Genomic DNA, 19,212 nt, shown 5'->3' with positions numbered 1-19,212 from the left:
ATATATGACTACTGGAAAAACCATAGCCTTGACTAGATGGACCTTTGTTAGCAAAGTAATGTCTCTGCTTTTTAATATGCTGTGTAGGTTGGTCATAACTTTTCTTCCAAGGAGTAAGCTTCTTTTAATTTCATGGCTGCAGTCACCATCTGCAGTGATTTCGGAGCTCCCCAAAATAAAGTTTGCCACTGTTCCCACTGTTTGCCCATCTATCTGCCATGAAGTGATGGGACCAGATGCCATGATCTTAGTTTTCCGAATGTTGAGCTTTAAGCCAACCTTTTCACTCTCCTCTCTCACTTTCATCAAGAGGCTCTTTAGTTCTTCACTTTCTGCCATAAGGGTGGTGTCATCTGCATATCTAAGGTTATTGATATTTCTCCTGGCAATCTTGATTCCAGCTTGTGCTTCATCCAGCCCAGTGTTTCTCATGATGTACTCTGCATATAAGTTAAATAAGCAGGGTGACAATATACAGCCTTGACGTACTCCTTTTCCTATTTGGAACCAGTGTGTTGTTCCATGTCCAGTTCTAACTGTTGCTTCCTGACCTGCATACAGGTTTTTCAAGAGGCGGGTCTGGTGGTCTGGTATTCCCATCTCTTGAAGAATTTTCCACAGTTTGTTGTGATCCACACAGTCAAAGGCTTTGGCATAGTCAATAAAACAGAAATAGATGTTTTTCTGGAACTATCTTGCTTTTTTGATGATCCAGCAGATGTTGGCAATTTGATCTCTGGTTCCTCTGCCTTTTCTAAAACCACCTTGAACATCTGGAAGTTCATCTGGAATATGCCAGCAAATTTGGAAAACTCAGCAGTGGCCACAGGACTGAAAAAGGTCAGTTTTCATTCCATTCCCTAAGAAAGGCAATGCCAAACAATGCTCAAACTACCACACAATTGCACTCATCTCACATGCTAGCAAAGTAATGCTCAAAATTCTCCAAGCCAGGCTTCAACAGTATGTGAACCGTGAACTTCCAGATGTTCAAGCTGGTTTTAGAAAAGGCAGAGGAACCAAAGCATCAAGAGAAGTGGTTAAGTCTGAATAAGAACCTTGGCAGTCTGGTTCCAGGGACATTAAAGTGACTTGCCCAAGGTCTCATGGCCAGAATACAGACCCAGTCAGTCTTTCTTCTCTAAAGTATGGTTATGTGAAATGATCTTCCAGTATCTTTATTGCTTCATTTCTGCTTCTCTCCTTACCCATTCCCTTTTCTTACTATACTTTGGATTTTCTATGAAACTCCCTTAAGAGTTCCATCAGTTGGCTCTTGATTATTATAGAATATCTCTGCTAGAGTTCACTTGTTTAACTACCACATTAACCTTGGCTCAGTCAGTTGTCCATTCAGAAGTGACTAAGAGCTTCAGGGACATGTTGCACAATTTGGTAGCTTTATTTGGGAGGGGATTGTGGGTATGGTAAGCAAAGTGACAGTAGATGAGGGTGAATGGGTAAAACTAAGACTAGATCATAGAGACCTTTTTTCATTGAAGAATTTGGAATATATTCTGGAAGCAGTGGAGAATCATTGATCTTTTAAAAATAAAGGATTAGCATAATTAGATCTTGAAGTGAGGAAAGAAATTGGAAAAAAATAAAAGGAAACCAACTAGATTTTGTGATAGTTAGGGGATACACAGTGGCAGTGAAAAAGGAAAAGATAAAACGGATTTCTGTGTGCAATTAATGGGCTTGGTGACCAATTACATGTGGAAACACAGAGAAAGAGAAACAGAAGATGGTGCTGAATCTTTTGCATCCAGTTACCAACTCCTGCCATCTTATTATCTAAATATATTTTAAGTTAATCCCTCATTTTCTATCACCATTGTTTCTCTCCTGGCTCAAGCCATGTACATCACTCATTTATGTTGTGCAGCAGTTTTTCTCCCTCCAGTCTCATTTTCCCCTGATTCCTTTTCTACACAATAATAGATGATATTTTGAAAAATAAAATTGCCCATGTTTTGAGCTATTCGGTCGTTCCCCTTCAGCTGTGAGATAGAGTTAAGCTCTTTGCCTCTTACTCACCTTTATCCCTGCAGCTTCATCTGTACTTCTTACCTGTCAATACCCTGTTGACCAATTTGTGGCTCCACACTCACACAAACCTTTGTAAGGAACATGGAGGCAGGAATCCCTCCTACTTTGCATTGCTTTCTTGACCAACTCTTATTCAGTCTTTAAAATTCCATATGGTTTTCCTGTCCTCTATAAGGTCTTCTGTTATAACTGTCCCTGAAAAAAATTTACTAGTTTGTCCTATTGAATATTTCATACTTTTAAATTTTCAGACCTGGCTTCCATCTCTTCTATAAACTCCTTGAGGGCAGATACTATATTTTAGTCATCTTTGTGTCCCCAGTGCTTAGTTCATATTACACACACAGTAAATTTTTAGTGAGAAATTTGGTTTAATCAGTGGACTAAAATGCTTTTGATAGGTGAATACAGTACTTGACAGAGAAATAAGGTGCAAGGAAGCTGGGTCTGGACACCACTGAGCCTTTCCTCCAACCTATCCTTTCAGTAGGGTTTATTATTAGATGAACCATAAACCTCCCCTTAGTCAGATATTGTTACTTGTAAAAGATAACAAGGGCTTCCCCGGTGGCTCAGTGGTAAAGAATCCTACTGGTAATGCAGGAGACTCAGTTTGATCCCTGGGTCAGGAAGATCCCCTGGAGAAGGAAATGACAACACACTCCAGTATTCTTGCCTGGGAGATCCTATGGACAGAGGAACCTGGTGGGCTACAGTTCATGGGGTCGCAAAAGAGTCGGACCCAACTTAGCAACTAAACAACAGCAACAGATAACAGGATATACTTGTAATTGATCCAAGTGGTTTTATAAAATAAAAAACACTGTATTTTCATGTTAACATTTTTAAAAACACATTTACGTTTTTTTATTTGACAAATACCCATGAGCATCTATTATAAACAAGACAGATTACCTAATGAGCTGTATGGCTGTCAGCTCCCCCAAGTAAATGCTTGTTTATTTATTTGGGGAAGGGTAGAAGATGGGTGGGAAGGAGAATAAATGAAGTATTTGTACAATTTGAGTTTTTGTTAATGTTTTGGAAATCAATACATTTTTGTGTAAATTTAACAATCACTTATGAAAATAATTTATTAATATATTAACTAAAATGCATCTTGTTTGGTCATTGTTTCCAAGGTTCTAAAAGCTTTGTGCTCTGAAACATTTATTTTGCTTAGGGTAAAATACAACAAAATCCAAAAAGCAGATATTAAGCTATCTAATGAAGATACACAGTTTTTGCCTTTAGGGAGTTCATTGTCTGGTAGGGAGAAAGATATATAAAAATAATAATGATGTGATGACAAAAGTGTTATAAATAGAGGTATGTACTGAGGGACCAGAGGAAGGAGCCATTAACTGAGTCTTGGGAGTGAGTGTCAGTGGCAACATTCTAAGCTTTCACTGTAATGGATGTCTTTATCCATACTTGTACCTCCTGTAGTGTTTTAGTGTGATCACCAGTTATATCCTATAATACAGAAGTCCTCTGAGAATGCATACCTTGATGATGATGATAATGTTACATAACATGAAGTATTATTTAATGTTTGCAGAATAAAAATAGAGTTAGCACACAGAAAAAGAGATTGTATGACAGTTTTCTGTTATGATGCTGATTTCTGTTCTTCTGTCACTTTACATAACAGCTTTACCATAACTATGTCTGCACATTAGTAAAGGGATTTGAATGGGCTCTCCACATGAGTCCATCATTTTAATAATAGATTAGAGCATGATTAGTTCTATTTTTTGGGAGGGGTGGTCGATGGAAAAGGGCTTAAATGTCACATTCTTGACAGCTAAGCCTGCATTTCAGACTTGTATTTAACAATAGAACACAATTTCTGGTTCCAGAAAAAAACTGGTACCAGTTTCTGGTCTGAATTGTCTATTACCACATCTGGTTTGCTGTTTACTTTTTTGGCTTTGGTTTTAATAAGATTTTTAAAAGTTGATTCAATAGTCAGTGACCACATTACTTTGTGTTCTCTTTCCAAAATAAATCTAAAGTGTGTACATTTTAAAGGAAAATCAACCTACGTAGAAGATAACTTTATTGTTAGAAGGAATTGAAAAGATATTTTTTGAAAAAGTAGTCTTATTCTTTCAGTGTAATTACCTTTGTTTTCATTATAAATTTTAGAAAATTGCATTCCAAACCAACATTAAACAATGTTCTTTGAATGAGTTGAGAATAAACTCATTTTCATATTATTTTTATTTTGTTATCTGTATTTTTAGTTTATGTGTTATTTTAAAAACTTATTTTATAAAAACGAGTGTGTTATATATTTCTAAGCATCACTAATTAAACTGTGGTTCCTTTTTATTCCTTATAGGCTTCTAAGAGAAGAAGTACATACAGATGTTACTTTCTCTATAGGTTGTACTTTGTTCAAAGCACACAAAGCAGTCCTTTTAGCAAGGGTTCCTGATTTCTATTTTCATACTGTTGGACATACAAATAACTTAAAAAATCATGAACATGTCACTGTGGAGAACTTTGAAGCCTCAGAATTTAGAACATTTTTACAGTAAGTGCTTTCTTTATATATTTTCCTCTTATTTAAATCTAGTATGTATTTGTTTATTTTTTAAACATATTTGTGTGTTTATTTCATGTATTTTCATAGCTGTTTTATAACCTTCTAAGAAATCCATTCATTTAAATTCCATATTATCTTAATAATTAGTGTTAGTAGAGGCAAAGTATTAGTATTAAGAGTGTTTAGAGGATTAGTATTCGGAAAGGCTAATTTCTAACTTGAGATTGATCCTGAGAGAGGAGAAATGGTACTGCTGTCCAGTAATTTGAATGAATTACTCTATGCTGAGGTTTCTTAACCGTGGCACTATTAAGTTGGATAATTCTTTGTTGGGTGGGGGCTGTACTGTGCATTTTAGGATGTTTAGCAGCATCTCTGGCCTCCAGTCACTAGCTGTCATTGGCACTTTGTCTCCTTAGCCTTCCTGAGCCCTGACCCCAAGTTGTAAATACCAAAATGTCTTCAGAGATTGCCAAATGCCCTCTTTGGGGTAGAATTGCCCCCTGTTGAGAGCCATTGCAGCATACTCATTTCTGTATTATTGTTATGTAAAGCATTAAATTATATATGTTTATAAAAATATGAGGTCATAACTTTTTAATCTCCTGGCTTGTGTGTGGTCAAAATTTTTGAATAGGACATCCATTGAACTTCTTAGTAATTTGGGGTACTCACGTTTGGTGAATTGTCATTAGCTAAATCTTGGGAGACACTAAATTAATCCCTATTCTAATTAAATAGAATTCCATTTTAATGCTTTACTGTTATCTGCACAGATGTGTAATTATTTGACCCTCATTCTTTGCCAAATGTATCCAGGAGGGAAATACTTTCTAAGGTAGTTCTTCAGAATTACATCTCTTTTTTTAAAAAAATCCATTTCAATTACTTTAGAGGGGACTTTAACACTTTAGAGTTTAAGAACATGTACTATAGAGCTAGAACGCCTGGATTCAGATTCCCTCCTCTGCTGTTCAGTAGCTGTGTGCCTCAGATTTCATCCCTCTTGCCTAGAATTTCCTCATCTGTAAAATGCCTGGCACACAATAAGCACCATAAAAATTGTTAACTAAGTTTTTGCACTTGTGAAGCTTGAGGTGCTTATTTGCACCTCATTTCAGTCATTTAAATCTTGCTCCCTCATAATTTCTTCCCTTTCTCCAATATATGGAAGGTAGTATTGTTCTAATGATATTCTAAATTTTTCTGTCACACCCCCATCACATACACTTATACAGCAGATATTTATCTGGCCCTGTTTGTGAGGTCTAAGTATGTACTGATTAGTGATTCTTGACTTTAGTGTTTAGTAATGATGTTATGTAAATGTGGAACTAAGTTTTGAAGCTAGTACTGGCAATTGTGTCAATGTATAGTACTATAGGTTTGTCAATTACCAATTTTTAAAAGCATCTTTATTGAGGTATAATTCGTATATCTCAGATGTAATTCATCTGTTTCAAGTGTATAATTCAGTGATTTTAGTGTTTATACAGAGTTATGATCACAGTTTAATTTTGGAGCATTTTCAATACCCCCAAAAGAAGCCCTTTACCCATTAGCTATCACTCTACACTCCCTCACTCCCTGCCCTAGGTAACACTAATCTATTTTCCGTGACTATTCTGGACTTTTCACATAAATGAAATCATGCAATTTGTGGGGTTTGAGACTGGCTTATTTCATTAAGCATAATGTTTCTTTGGTTTACCTATATTGCTGCATATATCTACTTCATTTCTTCTTATTGCCAAATAATATTTCATTGTATGGCAATACCACATTTTATATGTCCATTCTTCTGTTGATGGACATTTATGTTGTTTCCACTTTTGGTTAATGTTTCTATGAATATGCCTCTGTAATTTGTGTGTGTGTGTGTGAACCTGTTTTAATTTCTCTTGAGTATATACCTAGGAGTGGAATTGGTGGATCATATGGTGCTAGGAGGGCTTTCCTGGTAGCTCAGCTGGTAAGGAATCTGCCTGTAATGCAGGAGACCTCAGTTTGATTCCTAGTTGGGAAGATCTCCTGGAGGAGGGATAAGCTACGCACTTCAATTCTTGGGCTTCCTTGGTGGATCAGACAATAAAGAATCTGCCTGCAAAGTGGGAGACCTGGGTTCTATCCCTGGGTTAGGAAGATCCCCTGGAGGAGGGCATGGCAACCCACTCCAGTATTCTTGCCTGGAGAATCCCCATGGACAGAGAAGCCTGGTGGACTACAGTACATGGGGTCACAAAGAGTAAGATATAACTGAGCAACTAAGCATAGCACAGCACATTGTGCTATGAACATTCCTATGCAATTTGTGTGTGTGTGTGTGTGTGTGTGTGTGTGTGTGAACCTATGTTTTCATTTCTCTTGGGTCAATATACCTAGGAGTGGAATTGCTGGATCATATGGTAATTCTATGTTTAACTTTTTGAGGAAGTGCTAAACTCTTTTTCCAAAGAGGCTATACCATTTTACATGCCTTCAAACAGTGTATGAAGGTTTAATTTTCTCTACATCCTTGTAACACATGCTGTTATCTTCTGTCATTTTTATTATAGCCATCCTAGTGTATGTGAAGTGATATCTCATTGAGGTTCATTTGTGCTTCCCCAGTAGCTAATGATTTGGGCATATTTTCGTGTGCTTGTTATTTGTATGTCTGCTTTGGAGAACTGTTTATTCACATCCTTTGTCCATTTTTCAATTGGATTATTTGTCTTTATATCATTGAGTTATAAGACAGTTCATGTATTCTAGACAATAGGCTCTTATCAGACATATGATTTGCAAATATTTTCCTCCATTCAGTGGGTTGTCTTGATGGTGTCATTTACAACCCAAAAGTTTTAGATTTTTAATGTAGCCTAGTTTATCTAATTTTCTTTTGTCACTTGTGCTGCTGGTATTATAGATAAGAAACCATTGCCTATTCTAGGGTCGCAAAGATTTATTCTTACACTTTTTTCTACAAATTTTTTGGGTTTATACTTTTAGCTCTTACATTCAGGTCTATGATCCATTTTGAGTTAATTTTTGTATATAGTATAAGGAAGGGGACCAACTTTATTCTTTTTGTATGTTGGATATCTAGTTATCCCAGTACTATTTTTGAAGAGACTGTTCTTTCCCCATTGGATTGTCAATATATACTGTTGAAAATCAGTTATCTATTGCTGTGGACTGAGTTGATTCCCCTGAAAATTCATGTGTTGAGGCTCTACTGCCTAATGTAACGCTATTTCGAGACTGTGCCTCTAGGAGGTAGATTAAGTTTAGATGGGACCTCATGATAAGAATAGTACCATTTTAACGAGAGACACCAGAGAGAGTGTTGTTCTCTCTGTTTATGCCATGTAAGGATACAGTGAAAAGGTGACTAACTGTAAGCCATAGAGAGTTCTCACCAGAACCCCAGCATGGTGGCACCTGATCTTGATGTCTAGCCTCCAGAACTATGAAAAATAAAGTTCTGTTTAAGTCACCAATCTGTGATTTTTGTTATGGCAGCCCAAGCTGACTAATACATAGACATTAGGGTTTATTTCTGGTCTCTCAATTCATTTCCTTTGGTCTGTATGTCTATCCTTAATACTAGTACCAATTATCAGTTTAACTTTTATGAGAAATCAGAGTTGGATTTTTGTGTTGTTATGTCCTGAGTCCTAAGTATTTTTTAGATGCTGCTAGTCTTTTAGTTATTTGCTGATATACTTTTTGCCTATAATCAAAACCATGTTGACATTAATGTAGAAAATTCTTTTGGATAATTAAACTTTTAATATATGTGTGTGATTTGGCTTATTTTTCTTCATTTTATTCTCTGACAATTGCTTAAATGATCTGTTTTTATTATTTCAGAGTTTTTTCATATGAAGCTACAATAAGCATAAACAGAAAATTGTCTAACTTTGGCTTTCTGATTGTAAGAACAGTATGATATGCTGTAATTTAAACAGATACTTTAAGTGCAGTTTAGAAAATCATTATCATTTTCCAGCATAGATCATTGGTTCATTGTTGAGTTCCAACCATCAATTTTAAAATACTGTATACACTTTTGTTTTTCTAGTAGGTGGTGGTCTAGTGGCTTTGTTGTAAAGTAGGCTCTGTGGTCAAGTAAGTCTGCCATTTCTAACTGTGTGAATGTGGATCACACTAATTACTTCCCATTAGTTTTATCACATTAACAAAATGAATATAATAACTGAACTGATTATTTGGAACTCTGCATTCATAATGGTATATCTTTCCTTTTCTCCTTTGCCTTTGCCTTTTGCTTCTCTTCTTTTCTCAGCTATTTGTAAGGCCTCCTCAGACAACCATTTTGCCTTTTTGCATTTCTTTTTCTTGGGGATGGTCTTGATCACTGCCTCCTGTACAATGTTATGAATCTCCATCCATAGTTCTATCAGATCTAATCCCTGGAATCTGTTTGTCACTTCCACTGTATAATCGTAAGAGATTTTATTTAGGTCATACCTGAATGGACAACTGGTTTTCCCTACTGTCTTAAATTTAAGTCTGAATTTTGCAATAAGGACTTCATGATCGGATCCACAGTCAGCTCCCAGTCTTGTTTTTGCTGACTCTGTAGAGCTTCTCCATCTTTGGCTGCAAAGAATATAATCAGTCTGATTTCGGTATTGACCGTCTGGTGATGTCCATGTGTAGAGCCTTCTCTTGTGTTGTTGGAAGAGGGTGTTTGCTATGACCAGTGCATTCTCTTGGCAAAACTCTTGTTAGCCTTTGCCCTGCTTCATTTTGTACTCTAAGGCCAAAGTTGTCTGTTACTCTAGGTATTTCTTGACTTCCTACTTTTGCATTTCAGTCCCCTGTAATGAAAAGGACATCTTTTTTGGGTGTTAGTTCTAGGAGGTCTTGTAGCCCTTCATAGAACCATTCAACTTTAGCTTCTTTAGCATTACTGGTTGGGGCATAGACTTTATTATAGCACTTAGTTTTACTCCCAGTTCCTGAAATAGCTCCAGAAGGATAAAAATGAAATGTATGTCTTTCGTTATTTATAGCAAGCCCCTTTAAAACCACACCAGAGTTTACATTAGTGAGGTAGGTGACTTTTAGAAAGCCTATAAGGATGGGAACTGGAATCCATGAAAACCAACCAAGTGCTTTGAAGGTTGAAACTAAGCTCTTCCCTCCACCTCTGGAAAGGGGAGAGGCTGAGTTAACCACCAATGACCAATGATTGGGCTTCCCTGGTGGTTCAGATGGTAAAGAATCTGCCTGCAATGTGGGGGACCCAGATTCGATCCCTGGGTCAGGAAGATCCCCTGGAGAAGGAAATGGCAACCCACTTCAGTATTCTTCTCTGGAGAATTCCATGGACAGAGGAGCCGGGCAGGCTACAGTCCATGGGGTCACAAAGATTTGGACACGACTGAGCTACTAACACACACTAATCAATCATGCCTATGTAATGAAGCCTGCATGAAAATCCTAAAGATGGGTTTCAGTGAGCCTCTGGGTTGGTGGACACATGGAGGTACTGGGAGAGTAGTGAACCCTAGAAGGCATGGAAGCTCCTTCCCATAACCTGTGCCCTATGCATCATCTCCATCAGGCTATTTCTGAGTTTTTACCAATAATATGTCAAGTAAAATATTTTCCTGAGTCCTAGGAGCTGCTCCAGCAAATGAGCTGAACCTGAGGGAGGGGCCATAGGAATCTGCATTCAGATGGTCAGAAGCACAGGTAACAATTTCCAGGTAGACAGTGTCAGAATTGAATTAAATCTGTAGGACACCCAACTGGTATCTGGAGAACCTGAGAACTGCTTGGTGAGGGGAAAAAACTACAAATCTGGTGATCGAAAGTGTCAGAAGCAAAGTACTTAATGGGTAGAATTGAGCAACAGGATCGATTTGGAGGCAAAAGGAGGGAGCAAAAGTGGTTTTGGGAGGAAGGAATGAATGAGGCAAAGTAAGCAGCTGAGAAAGTTTAGGACTAAAGAGTTTGAATAATTTGGGTAAGAGAGGGCTTTGAGCTATAAAGGTGGTCTCTGGTTGTCTGGTATCTGGCTCTGGGATGATTAGGGCAGAGGAGTGTTGCCTTCTAGAGTGTAAGAACCAGACGGAAAGGTGCGTGTAGGAATGGATTCAGGATTACTTGGTTTGCATATCAAAGGCATGCTCTGGGAATTAGCTAACTCTGGGAGGGGCAGTCTTTCCCCAGTCAGTGAGGGTCCAAATATGTGCTCTGTTGTGCTCAGTTGCTTCAGTCGTGTCCAATTCTTTGCTACCCCGTGGACTGCAGCCCACTAGACTCCTCTGTCCACGGGATTCTCCAGGCAAGAATATTGGAGTGGGCTGCCATGCTGTCTATACATATAGTTAATATTACAAGGCACCTGTTCCACCCACTTCAGCCCTACTAGTATAAGGGATTTGGGAAAGAAAACAGCCACCACTTGAGAACGCTATAGGGGAGATGGAATCGTTCATGCTGTGCTGCTGTTCTATGTGGTTACTTGGCTGACATTTTATCCTAGCATTGATGTTAAACTGAAAATTTAAAGGTCTTTCCTTTTTACCCACACATAAACATGCACACACATCCTCAGACAACTATAGTGCGGTAAGTCTTAGGAAATCAAAGATTTTTATCACAAGGTCATAAAGAAAAAACTATCAGTACTTTCCACTGCCAATCACTTGAGCCATATCTGAAGTCGCTATATATAAAAAATTTTTTCAACGACTATTTGATCTGAATTTTTACTAAAAAAATCATAATCTCAATACTTTATATTCTTCTCCTTACACTTTATATTAACACAGACAAATTTCAATACAATCATCTTTTTAAAAGGGGAGGAGCTAATCAGTGAATTTAGCAAAGTTGCGGGATACAAAATCAATACACAGAAGTCACTGGCATTTCTATATACTAACAATGAAAAATGAAAAAAATCAGAGAAATTAAGGAATCAATCCCCTTTACCATTGCAACAAAAAAAATTAAATATCTAGGAATAAACTTACCTAAGGAGACAAAAGAACTGTACGCAGAAAATTATAAGACACTAATGAAAGAAATCAAAATGACATAAACAGATGGAGAGATATTCCATGTTCCTGGGTAGGAAGAATTAATATAATGAAAATGACTATACTATCAAATGCAATCTACAGATTCAATGTGATCCCTATCAAATTACCAATGGAATTTTTCACAGAACTAGAACAAAAAATTTCACAATTCATATGGAAACACAAAAGACCTTGAATAGTCAAAGCAGTCTTGAGAAAGAAGAATGGACTGGAGGAATCAACCTTCCTGACTTTAGATTATACTACAAAGCTGCAGTCATCAACACAGTATGGTACAGGCACAAAAACAGAAATATAAACCAATGGAGCAAGATAGAAAGCCCAGAAATAAACCCATGCACCTATGGGAACCTTATTTTTGACAAAGGAGGCAAGTATATACAATGGGGCAAAGACAGCCTTTTCAATATATGGTGCTGGACAGCTACATGTAAAAGAATGAAATTAGAACACTTTCTACCACCATACACAAAGATAAACTCAAAATGGACTAAAGAGCTAAGTGTAAGACCAGATCTAAATGTAAAACTCTTAGAGGAAAACATAGAACACTTGTTGACTTAAATCAAAGCAGATCCTCTATGACCCACCTCCTAGAGAAACAGAAATAAAAACAAAAGTAAACAAGTGGGACCTGATTAAACTTAAAAAGCTTTTGCACAGCAAAGGAAACTATAACCAAGGTGAAAAGACAACCCTCAGAATGGGAGAAAATAATAGCAAATGAAACAACCGACAAAGGATTAATTTCCAAAATATACAAGCAGCTCGTACAACTCAATAACAGAAAAACAAACAACCCAATCAAAAGTGGGAAAAAGACCTAAACAGACATTTGTCCAAAGAAGACATACAGATGACTAACAAACACATGAAAAGATGTGCAACACAGCTCACTATTAGAGAAATGCAAATCAAAACTACAATGAGATATCACCTCACACTGGTCAGAATGGCCATCATCAAAAGGTCTACAAACAATAAATGCTGGAGAGGGTGTGAAGAAAAGGGAACGCTCCTGCACTGTTGGTGGGAATGTAAATTGATACAGCCACTATGGAAGATGGTATGGAGATTCCTTAAAAAACTAGGAATAAAATCACCATATGATCCAGCAATCCCACTCCTAGGTATATACCCTGAGGAAACCAACATTGAAAGAGAACATGTATCCCATTGTTCACTGCAGAACTATTTACAATAGCTAGAACATGGAAGCAACCTAGATGTCCATCGACAGATGAATGGATAAAGAAGTTGTGGTACATATACACAATGGAATACTACTCAGCCGTAAAAAGCTACGCATTTGAGTCACTCCTAATGAGGTGGATGAACCTAGAACCTATTATACAGAGTGAAATAAGTCAGGAAGAGAAAGATAAATATCATATTCTAATGCATATATATGGAATCTAGAAAAATGGTACTGAAGAATTTATTTACAGGGCAGCAGTGGAGAAATAAACATAGAGAATAGACTTATGGACAAAGGGAGAGAGGATTAGAGGGTGAGAAGTATGGAAAGAGTAACATGGAACCTTACATTACCATATGTAAAATAGATCAGTTCAGTTCAGTCGCTCAGTCGTGTCCGACTCTTTGCAACCTTATGAATTGCAGCACGCCAGGCCTCCCTGTCCATCACCAACTCCCGGAGTTTACCCAAACCCATGTCCATCGAGTCAGTGATGCCATCGAACCATCTCAGCCTCTGTCGTCCCCTTCTCCTCCTGCCCCCAATCCTACCCAGCATTATGGTCTTTTCCAATGAGTCAACTCTTCACATGAGGTGGCCAAAGTATTGGAGTTTCGGCTTCAACATCAGTCCTTCCAATGAACACCCAGGACTGATCTCCTTTAGGATGGATTGATTGGATCTCCTTGCAGTCCAAGGGACTCTCAAGAGTCTTCTCCAACACCAAAGTTCAAAAGCATCAATTCTTCAGCGCTCAGCTTTCTTCACCAGGTGTAGGAATGGATTGGAAAGGCTATATTGGACACCTTCACCTTGGTGTCCAACTCTTACATCCATACATGACCACTGGAAAAACCATAGCCTTCACTAGACGGACTTTTGTTGGCAAAGTAATGTCTCTGCTTTTAAATATGCTATCTAGATTGGCCATAACCTTCCTTGTAAGGAGTAAGCGTCTTTTAATTTCATGTCTGCAATCACCATCAGCAGTGATTTTGGAGCCCCCAAAAATAAAGTCTGTCACTGTTTCCACTGTTTCCCCATCTATTTGCCATGAAGTGATGGGACCAGATGCCATGATCTTAGTTTTCTGAATGTTGAGCTTTAAGCCAACTTTTTCACTCTCCTTTTTCACTTTCATTAAGACGCTCTTTAGTTCTTCTTTACTTTCTGCCATAAGGGTGGTGTCATCTGCATATCTGAGGTTACTGATATACCTCCCGGCAATCTTGATTCCAGCTTGTGTTTCTTCCAGCCCAGCGTTTCTCATGATGTACTCTGCGTATAAGTTAAATAAGCAGGGTGACAATATACAGCCTTGACGTACTCCTTTTCCTATTTGGAACCAGTCTGTTGTTCCATATCCAGTTCTAACTGTTGCTTCCTTACCTGCATACAGGTTTCTCAAGAGACAGGTCAGATGGTCTGGTATTCCCATCTCTTTCAGAATTTTCCACAGTTTATTGTGATCCACATAGTCAAAGGCTTTGGCATAGTCAATAAAGCAGAAATAGATGTTTTTCTGGAACTCTCTTGCTTTTTTTGATGATCCAGTGGATATTGGCAATTTGATCTCTGGTTCCTCTGCCTTTTCTAAAACCAGCTTGAACATCTGGAAGTTCACAGTTCACGTATTGCTGAAGCCTGGCTTGGAGAATTTTGAGTATTACTTTACTAGCATGTGAGATGAGTGCAATTGTGCGGTAGTTTGAGCATTCCTTGGCATTGCCTTTCTTTGGGATTGGAATGAAAACTGACCTTTTCCAGTCCTGTGGCCACAGCTGAGTTTTCCAAATTTGCTGGCATATCAAGTGCAACACTTTCACAGCATCATCTTTCAGGATTTGAAATAGCTTAACTGGAATTCCATCACCTCTACTAGCTTTGTTCATAGTGATGCTTTCTAAGGCCCACTTAACTTCACATTCCAGGATGTCTGGCTCTAGGTGAGTGATCACACCATCGTGATTATCTGGGTCGTGAAGATCTTTTCTGTACAGTTCTTCTGTGTATTCTTGCCACCTCTTCTTAATATCTTCTGCTTCTGTTAGGTCCATACCATTTCTGTGCTTTATCAAGTCCATCTTTGCATGAAATTTTCACTTGGTATCTCTAATTTTCTTGAAGAGATCTCTAGTCTTTCCCATTCTATTGTTTTCCTCTATTTCTTTGCATTGATCACTGAGGAAGGCTTTCTTATTTCTCCTTGGACTGGAAAAGGTCAGTTTTCATCCCAAACCCAAAGAAAGGCAATGCCAAAGAATGCTCAAACTACCACACAATTGCACTCGTCTCACATGTTAGTAAAGTAATGCTCACAATTTTCCAAGCCAGGCTTCAGCAATACGTGAGCCATGAACTTCCAGATGTTCAAGCTGGTTTTAGAAAAGGCAGAGGAACCAGAGATCAAATTGCCAACATCCACGGGATCACTGAAAAAGCAAGAGAATACCAGAAAAACATCTATTTCTGCTTTATTGACTATGCCAAAGCCTTTGTGTGGATCACAGTAAACTGTGGAAAATCCTGAAAGAGATGGGAATACCAGACCACCTGACCTGCCTCTTGAGAAACCTGTATGCAGGTCAGGAAGCAACAGTTAGAACTGGACATGGAACAACAGACTGGTTCCAAATAGGACAAGGAGTATGTCAAGTCTGTATATTGTCACCCTGCTTATTTAACTTATATGCGGAGTAGATGATGAGAAACTCCGGGCTGGATGAGGCACAAGCTGGAATCAAGTTTTCCAGGAGAAATATCAATAACCTCAGATATGCAGATGACACCACCCTTATGGCAGAAAGTGAAGAAGAACTAAAGAGCCTCTTGATGAAAGTGAAAGAGGAGAGTGAAAAATTTGGCTTAAAGCTCAACATTCAGAAACCTAAGATTATGGCATCTGGTCCCATCACTTCATGGCAGATAGATGGGGAAACAGTGGAAGCAATGGCTGACTTTATTTTTCTGGGCTCCAAAATCACTGGAGATGGTGACTGCAGCCATGAAATTAAAAGATGCTTACTCCTGGGAAGGAAAGTTATGACCAACCTCGATAGCATAATAAAAAGCAGAGGCGTTACTTTGCCAACAAAGGTCCGTCTAGTCAAGGCTATGGTTTTTCCAATGGTCATGTATGGATGTGAGAGTTGGACTGTAAAGAAAGCTGAGCACTGAAGAATTGATGCTTTTGAACTGTGATGTTGGAGAAGACTCTTGAGAGTCCTTTGGACTGCAAGGAGATCCAACAAGTCCATCCTAAAGGAGATCAATCCTGGGTGTTCACTGAAAGGACTGATGTTGAAGCTAAAACTCCAATATTTGGTCACCTGATGCGAAGAGCTGACTCATTGGAAAAGACTCTGATGCTGGGAAAGATTGAGGGCAGGAGGAGAAGGGGACGACAGAGGATGAGATGGCTGGATGGCATCATCGGCTCAATGGACATGGGTTTGGGTGGACTCTTGGTGTTCGTGATGGATAGGGAGGCCTGGCGTGCTGCGGTTCATGGAGTCAAAGAGTCGGACACAACTGAGCGAGTGAACTGAACTGATGGCTTTTACATAGGATATTAGAAGGGTTTTGGGAATGTGCTTGGAATGGTGTACAAAGTTCATATTATAAATTTCAATGTCACACCACCTCTGTCAAAAATCAGTTGCCTATAAATGTATATTCTAGACACTCATTTCAGTTCCATTGATCTATACATCTGTCCTTATGCCAGTACCACGCAGTATTGATGGCTGTAGCTTTGTAGGAAGTTAAGAGTTCAGAAAATGTGAAGCCTCCAAATTTGTTCCGTTTAAAGATTGTTTTGGCTATCCTAGCATTTCTATTTGAATTTGAGGTTTGGTTTGTAAATTTCTGCAGATAACTAGCTGAATTTTGATAGGTGTTGCACTGAATCCATAGATTAATTTAAAGAACATTGCCATTTAAAAAATATTAAATTATCATGGAATGTGTTTCCATTTATTTAATTGCTTTCAGCATTGTATTGCGGCTTTCAGCATATAAGACTTGTGCTTTTTGTGAAATATCAAGATATTCCTAGGTATTTTATTTTCTTGATGCTGTTGTAAATGGAGTTATTTTCTAATTTAATTTTGGATTGTTTCTTGTTAGTGATTTTTGCATATTGATCATCTATTTTGCATCTTTGCTGAACGTATTTAGCAAACAGTTTAGGGATGAATTTCCAAGAATTTTCTGTGTATATGTTTGCTATTTGTAGTTGAAGATAGCTTTACTTATTCCTTTCCAATCCAGCTATTTCTTTTTCTTGCTTAATTGCTCTGGCTAGAATCTCTATTTAAATGTTAAACAGAAGTGGTAAGAGCAGACAGACATCTTTGCTGATCTTAGGAAGACAGTTTTCAATTGTTTACCATAAAGTCTGATGTTAGCTGTGGGTTTTTCATAGGTATGCTTTATCAGGTTGAGAATGTTTCCCTCCGTTCCTAGTTTGCTGAATGTTTTATTATGACAGGGTGTTGGATTTTGTCAACATACTATTTTAGGGGACATAAACGTTCACACTAGAGCATATGGTGTATAACATTGATTTTCATATATTTAATTACCCTTGAATTCCTAAAATAAAGCCCAGTTGGTCATGATGTATAATTCTTTTTTATGTTGTTGGATTCACTTTGCTATTATTTTGTTGAAGATTTTTTCTCTACATTAATAAGAGATATTGGTCTGTAGTTTTCTTGTGATGTCTTTGTCTCCTTTTGATTCAAGATAGTACTGGCTTCACATAATGAGTTAAGTGTTCTGTCTTATATTTTTTGGAAAAGTTTGTAAAGGATGGCCATTAATTAATTTTCTTATATTTGGGAATGTTCACCAGGGAGGCCACCTGGTCCTGTGTCCTTCTTTATGAGAAGTTTTTAAATACTAATTCAATCTCTTTACTTGTTATTTGTCTATTCAGATACTCTTCTTAAATTAAGTTTCATAGTGTGTATCCTTCTTAGGAATTGTCCATTTCATTTAGGTTATATAATTTGTTGGCAGTTACACATTCCTTTTTAACATTGCTTTTTATAGACTACTTCCTGTTATTTTAGATTGACCTTTCTTTAGTTAGTGTAGATTAAGAAGATTTTCCAACTATATGGCTGTTATCTATGAAAGCCACACATTGGGAAACTAGGTTTTAATAATAACCAACATTATTTTTATTAATATTTTGCATTTTGTCTTTTAGGATTGTATACTCATCAAACAGAAATATAAAAAACTACGAAGAAGAAATTCTTAGGAAAAAGATAGTGGAAAGTGGAGTACTACAAAAGAAATGTGACTTCAGTGTTGGAAATTGTACTGACAATGATAGAAGGTTATCTGTAGAGTTCTTGAGTAAAACATCATCTGATCATTCTCTTCTGAAACATGAAATTCCAAAAGATATCAACAGCAAAGAGGAAAATGTAATTTCCACTGGTGAGGCATTTTTTGTGGATTTTTATAAAATTTTATAGCCATGAAAGTGATTATATTCTAAACACTTAGAGAAAAACATACTTCAAAAATCAGCTCTATTGAACATTTTTTTATAAGTAGATGAAAGTCAGTATAAATGAAAGTAAATAATTTATGAGTAAATGGAAATAATAATATGGCCTATCCTAGTTTTCCCAGGTAATTAGAGATGGAGTTATTGTTAATAACTACAGACATAATTCAGAATTTTCCTTTTAAGCTTCTGTATATTTTCATTCTTATTCTAATCTACACCTGCAAAAGCTTTAACAAACTGTAAAATCAGTTCTAACACAATATTTGCATTCCTTAAAAAACTCCATGCAACACAAAAATCACCAATACATTTTGTCATGACATAAAGTCACTGAAACCTTTGTCGTGACACATTTTTAAAAGATAGGAACCTAATAAAAATGGTAGCATAGTTTTACCCATGTTAAATGGTTCAGCAGTACATAAATACTACAATAAATATGGCATTTGACCTTGAAAAAGAGCTCTAGTTTGTTTGTAGAAGTGGGTGTCGAAAGGGTTGCCACTTGTGAGTTACTGTGAATTGGTGGAAGGAGGATATTAAGGATATAGATATAGATACAGTAGATATTCCAACAGGAGACTCAAGAGCCTTGGATAAGAGAACAAACTGTTTATTACTTATAGAGCATCTCAGAACCACTTCCCAACCCTCAGTCCCCATGAGGGCTTAATGTTACCTGCCGTTCACATGCAATGGGGTTGCACCATAGTAGGGGAACACCAACTTTATGAAACTTTTATAGGTTGCTGGCAGACCTGCTCATCCTCCTCCACAGAGGGAGAGACCTTTACTTTGGAAAGTAGATAAA

General features: G+C 37.5%; 1 protein-coding gene across 3 annotated transcripts in view; it reads left to right on the top strand.

The window, feature by feature from the left end:
• Positions 1-19,212, top strand: part of BTBD8 (BTB domain containing 8) — a 98,560-nt gene that overhangs the window by 3,204 nt on the left and 76,144 nt on the right. For all 3 annotated transcript variants that reach the window (XM_081486394.1, XM_081486395.1, XM_081486392.1), the window contains exons 2-3: positions 4,400-4,594; positions 18,090-18,325. In XM_081486394.1, coding sequence (XP_081342520.1) covers positions 4,400-4,594; positions 18,090-18,325 — 431 coding nt within the window. The remainder of the gene's footprint in view (positions 1-4,399; positions 4,595-18,089; positions 18,326-19,212) is intronic.

The sequence above is a fragment of the Giraffa tippelskirchi genome, chromosome 5 (assembly GCF_054371585.1).
Source record: "Giraffa tippelskirchi isolate mGirTip1 chromosome 5, T2T-mGirTip1v1.2.pri, whole genome shotgun sequence".
In the NCBI taxonomy this organism is placed as follows: Eukaryota; Metazoa; Chordata; class Mammalia; order Artiodactyla; family Giraffidae; genus Giraffa; species Giraffa tippelskirchi.
This window is presented reverse-complemented; position numbering and strand designations above follow the sequence as displayed.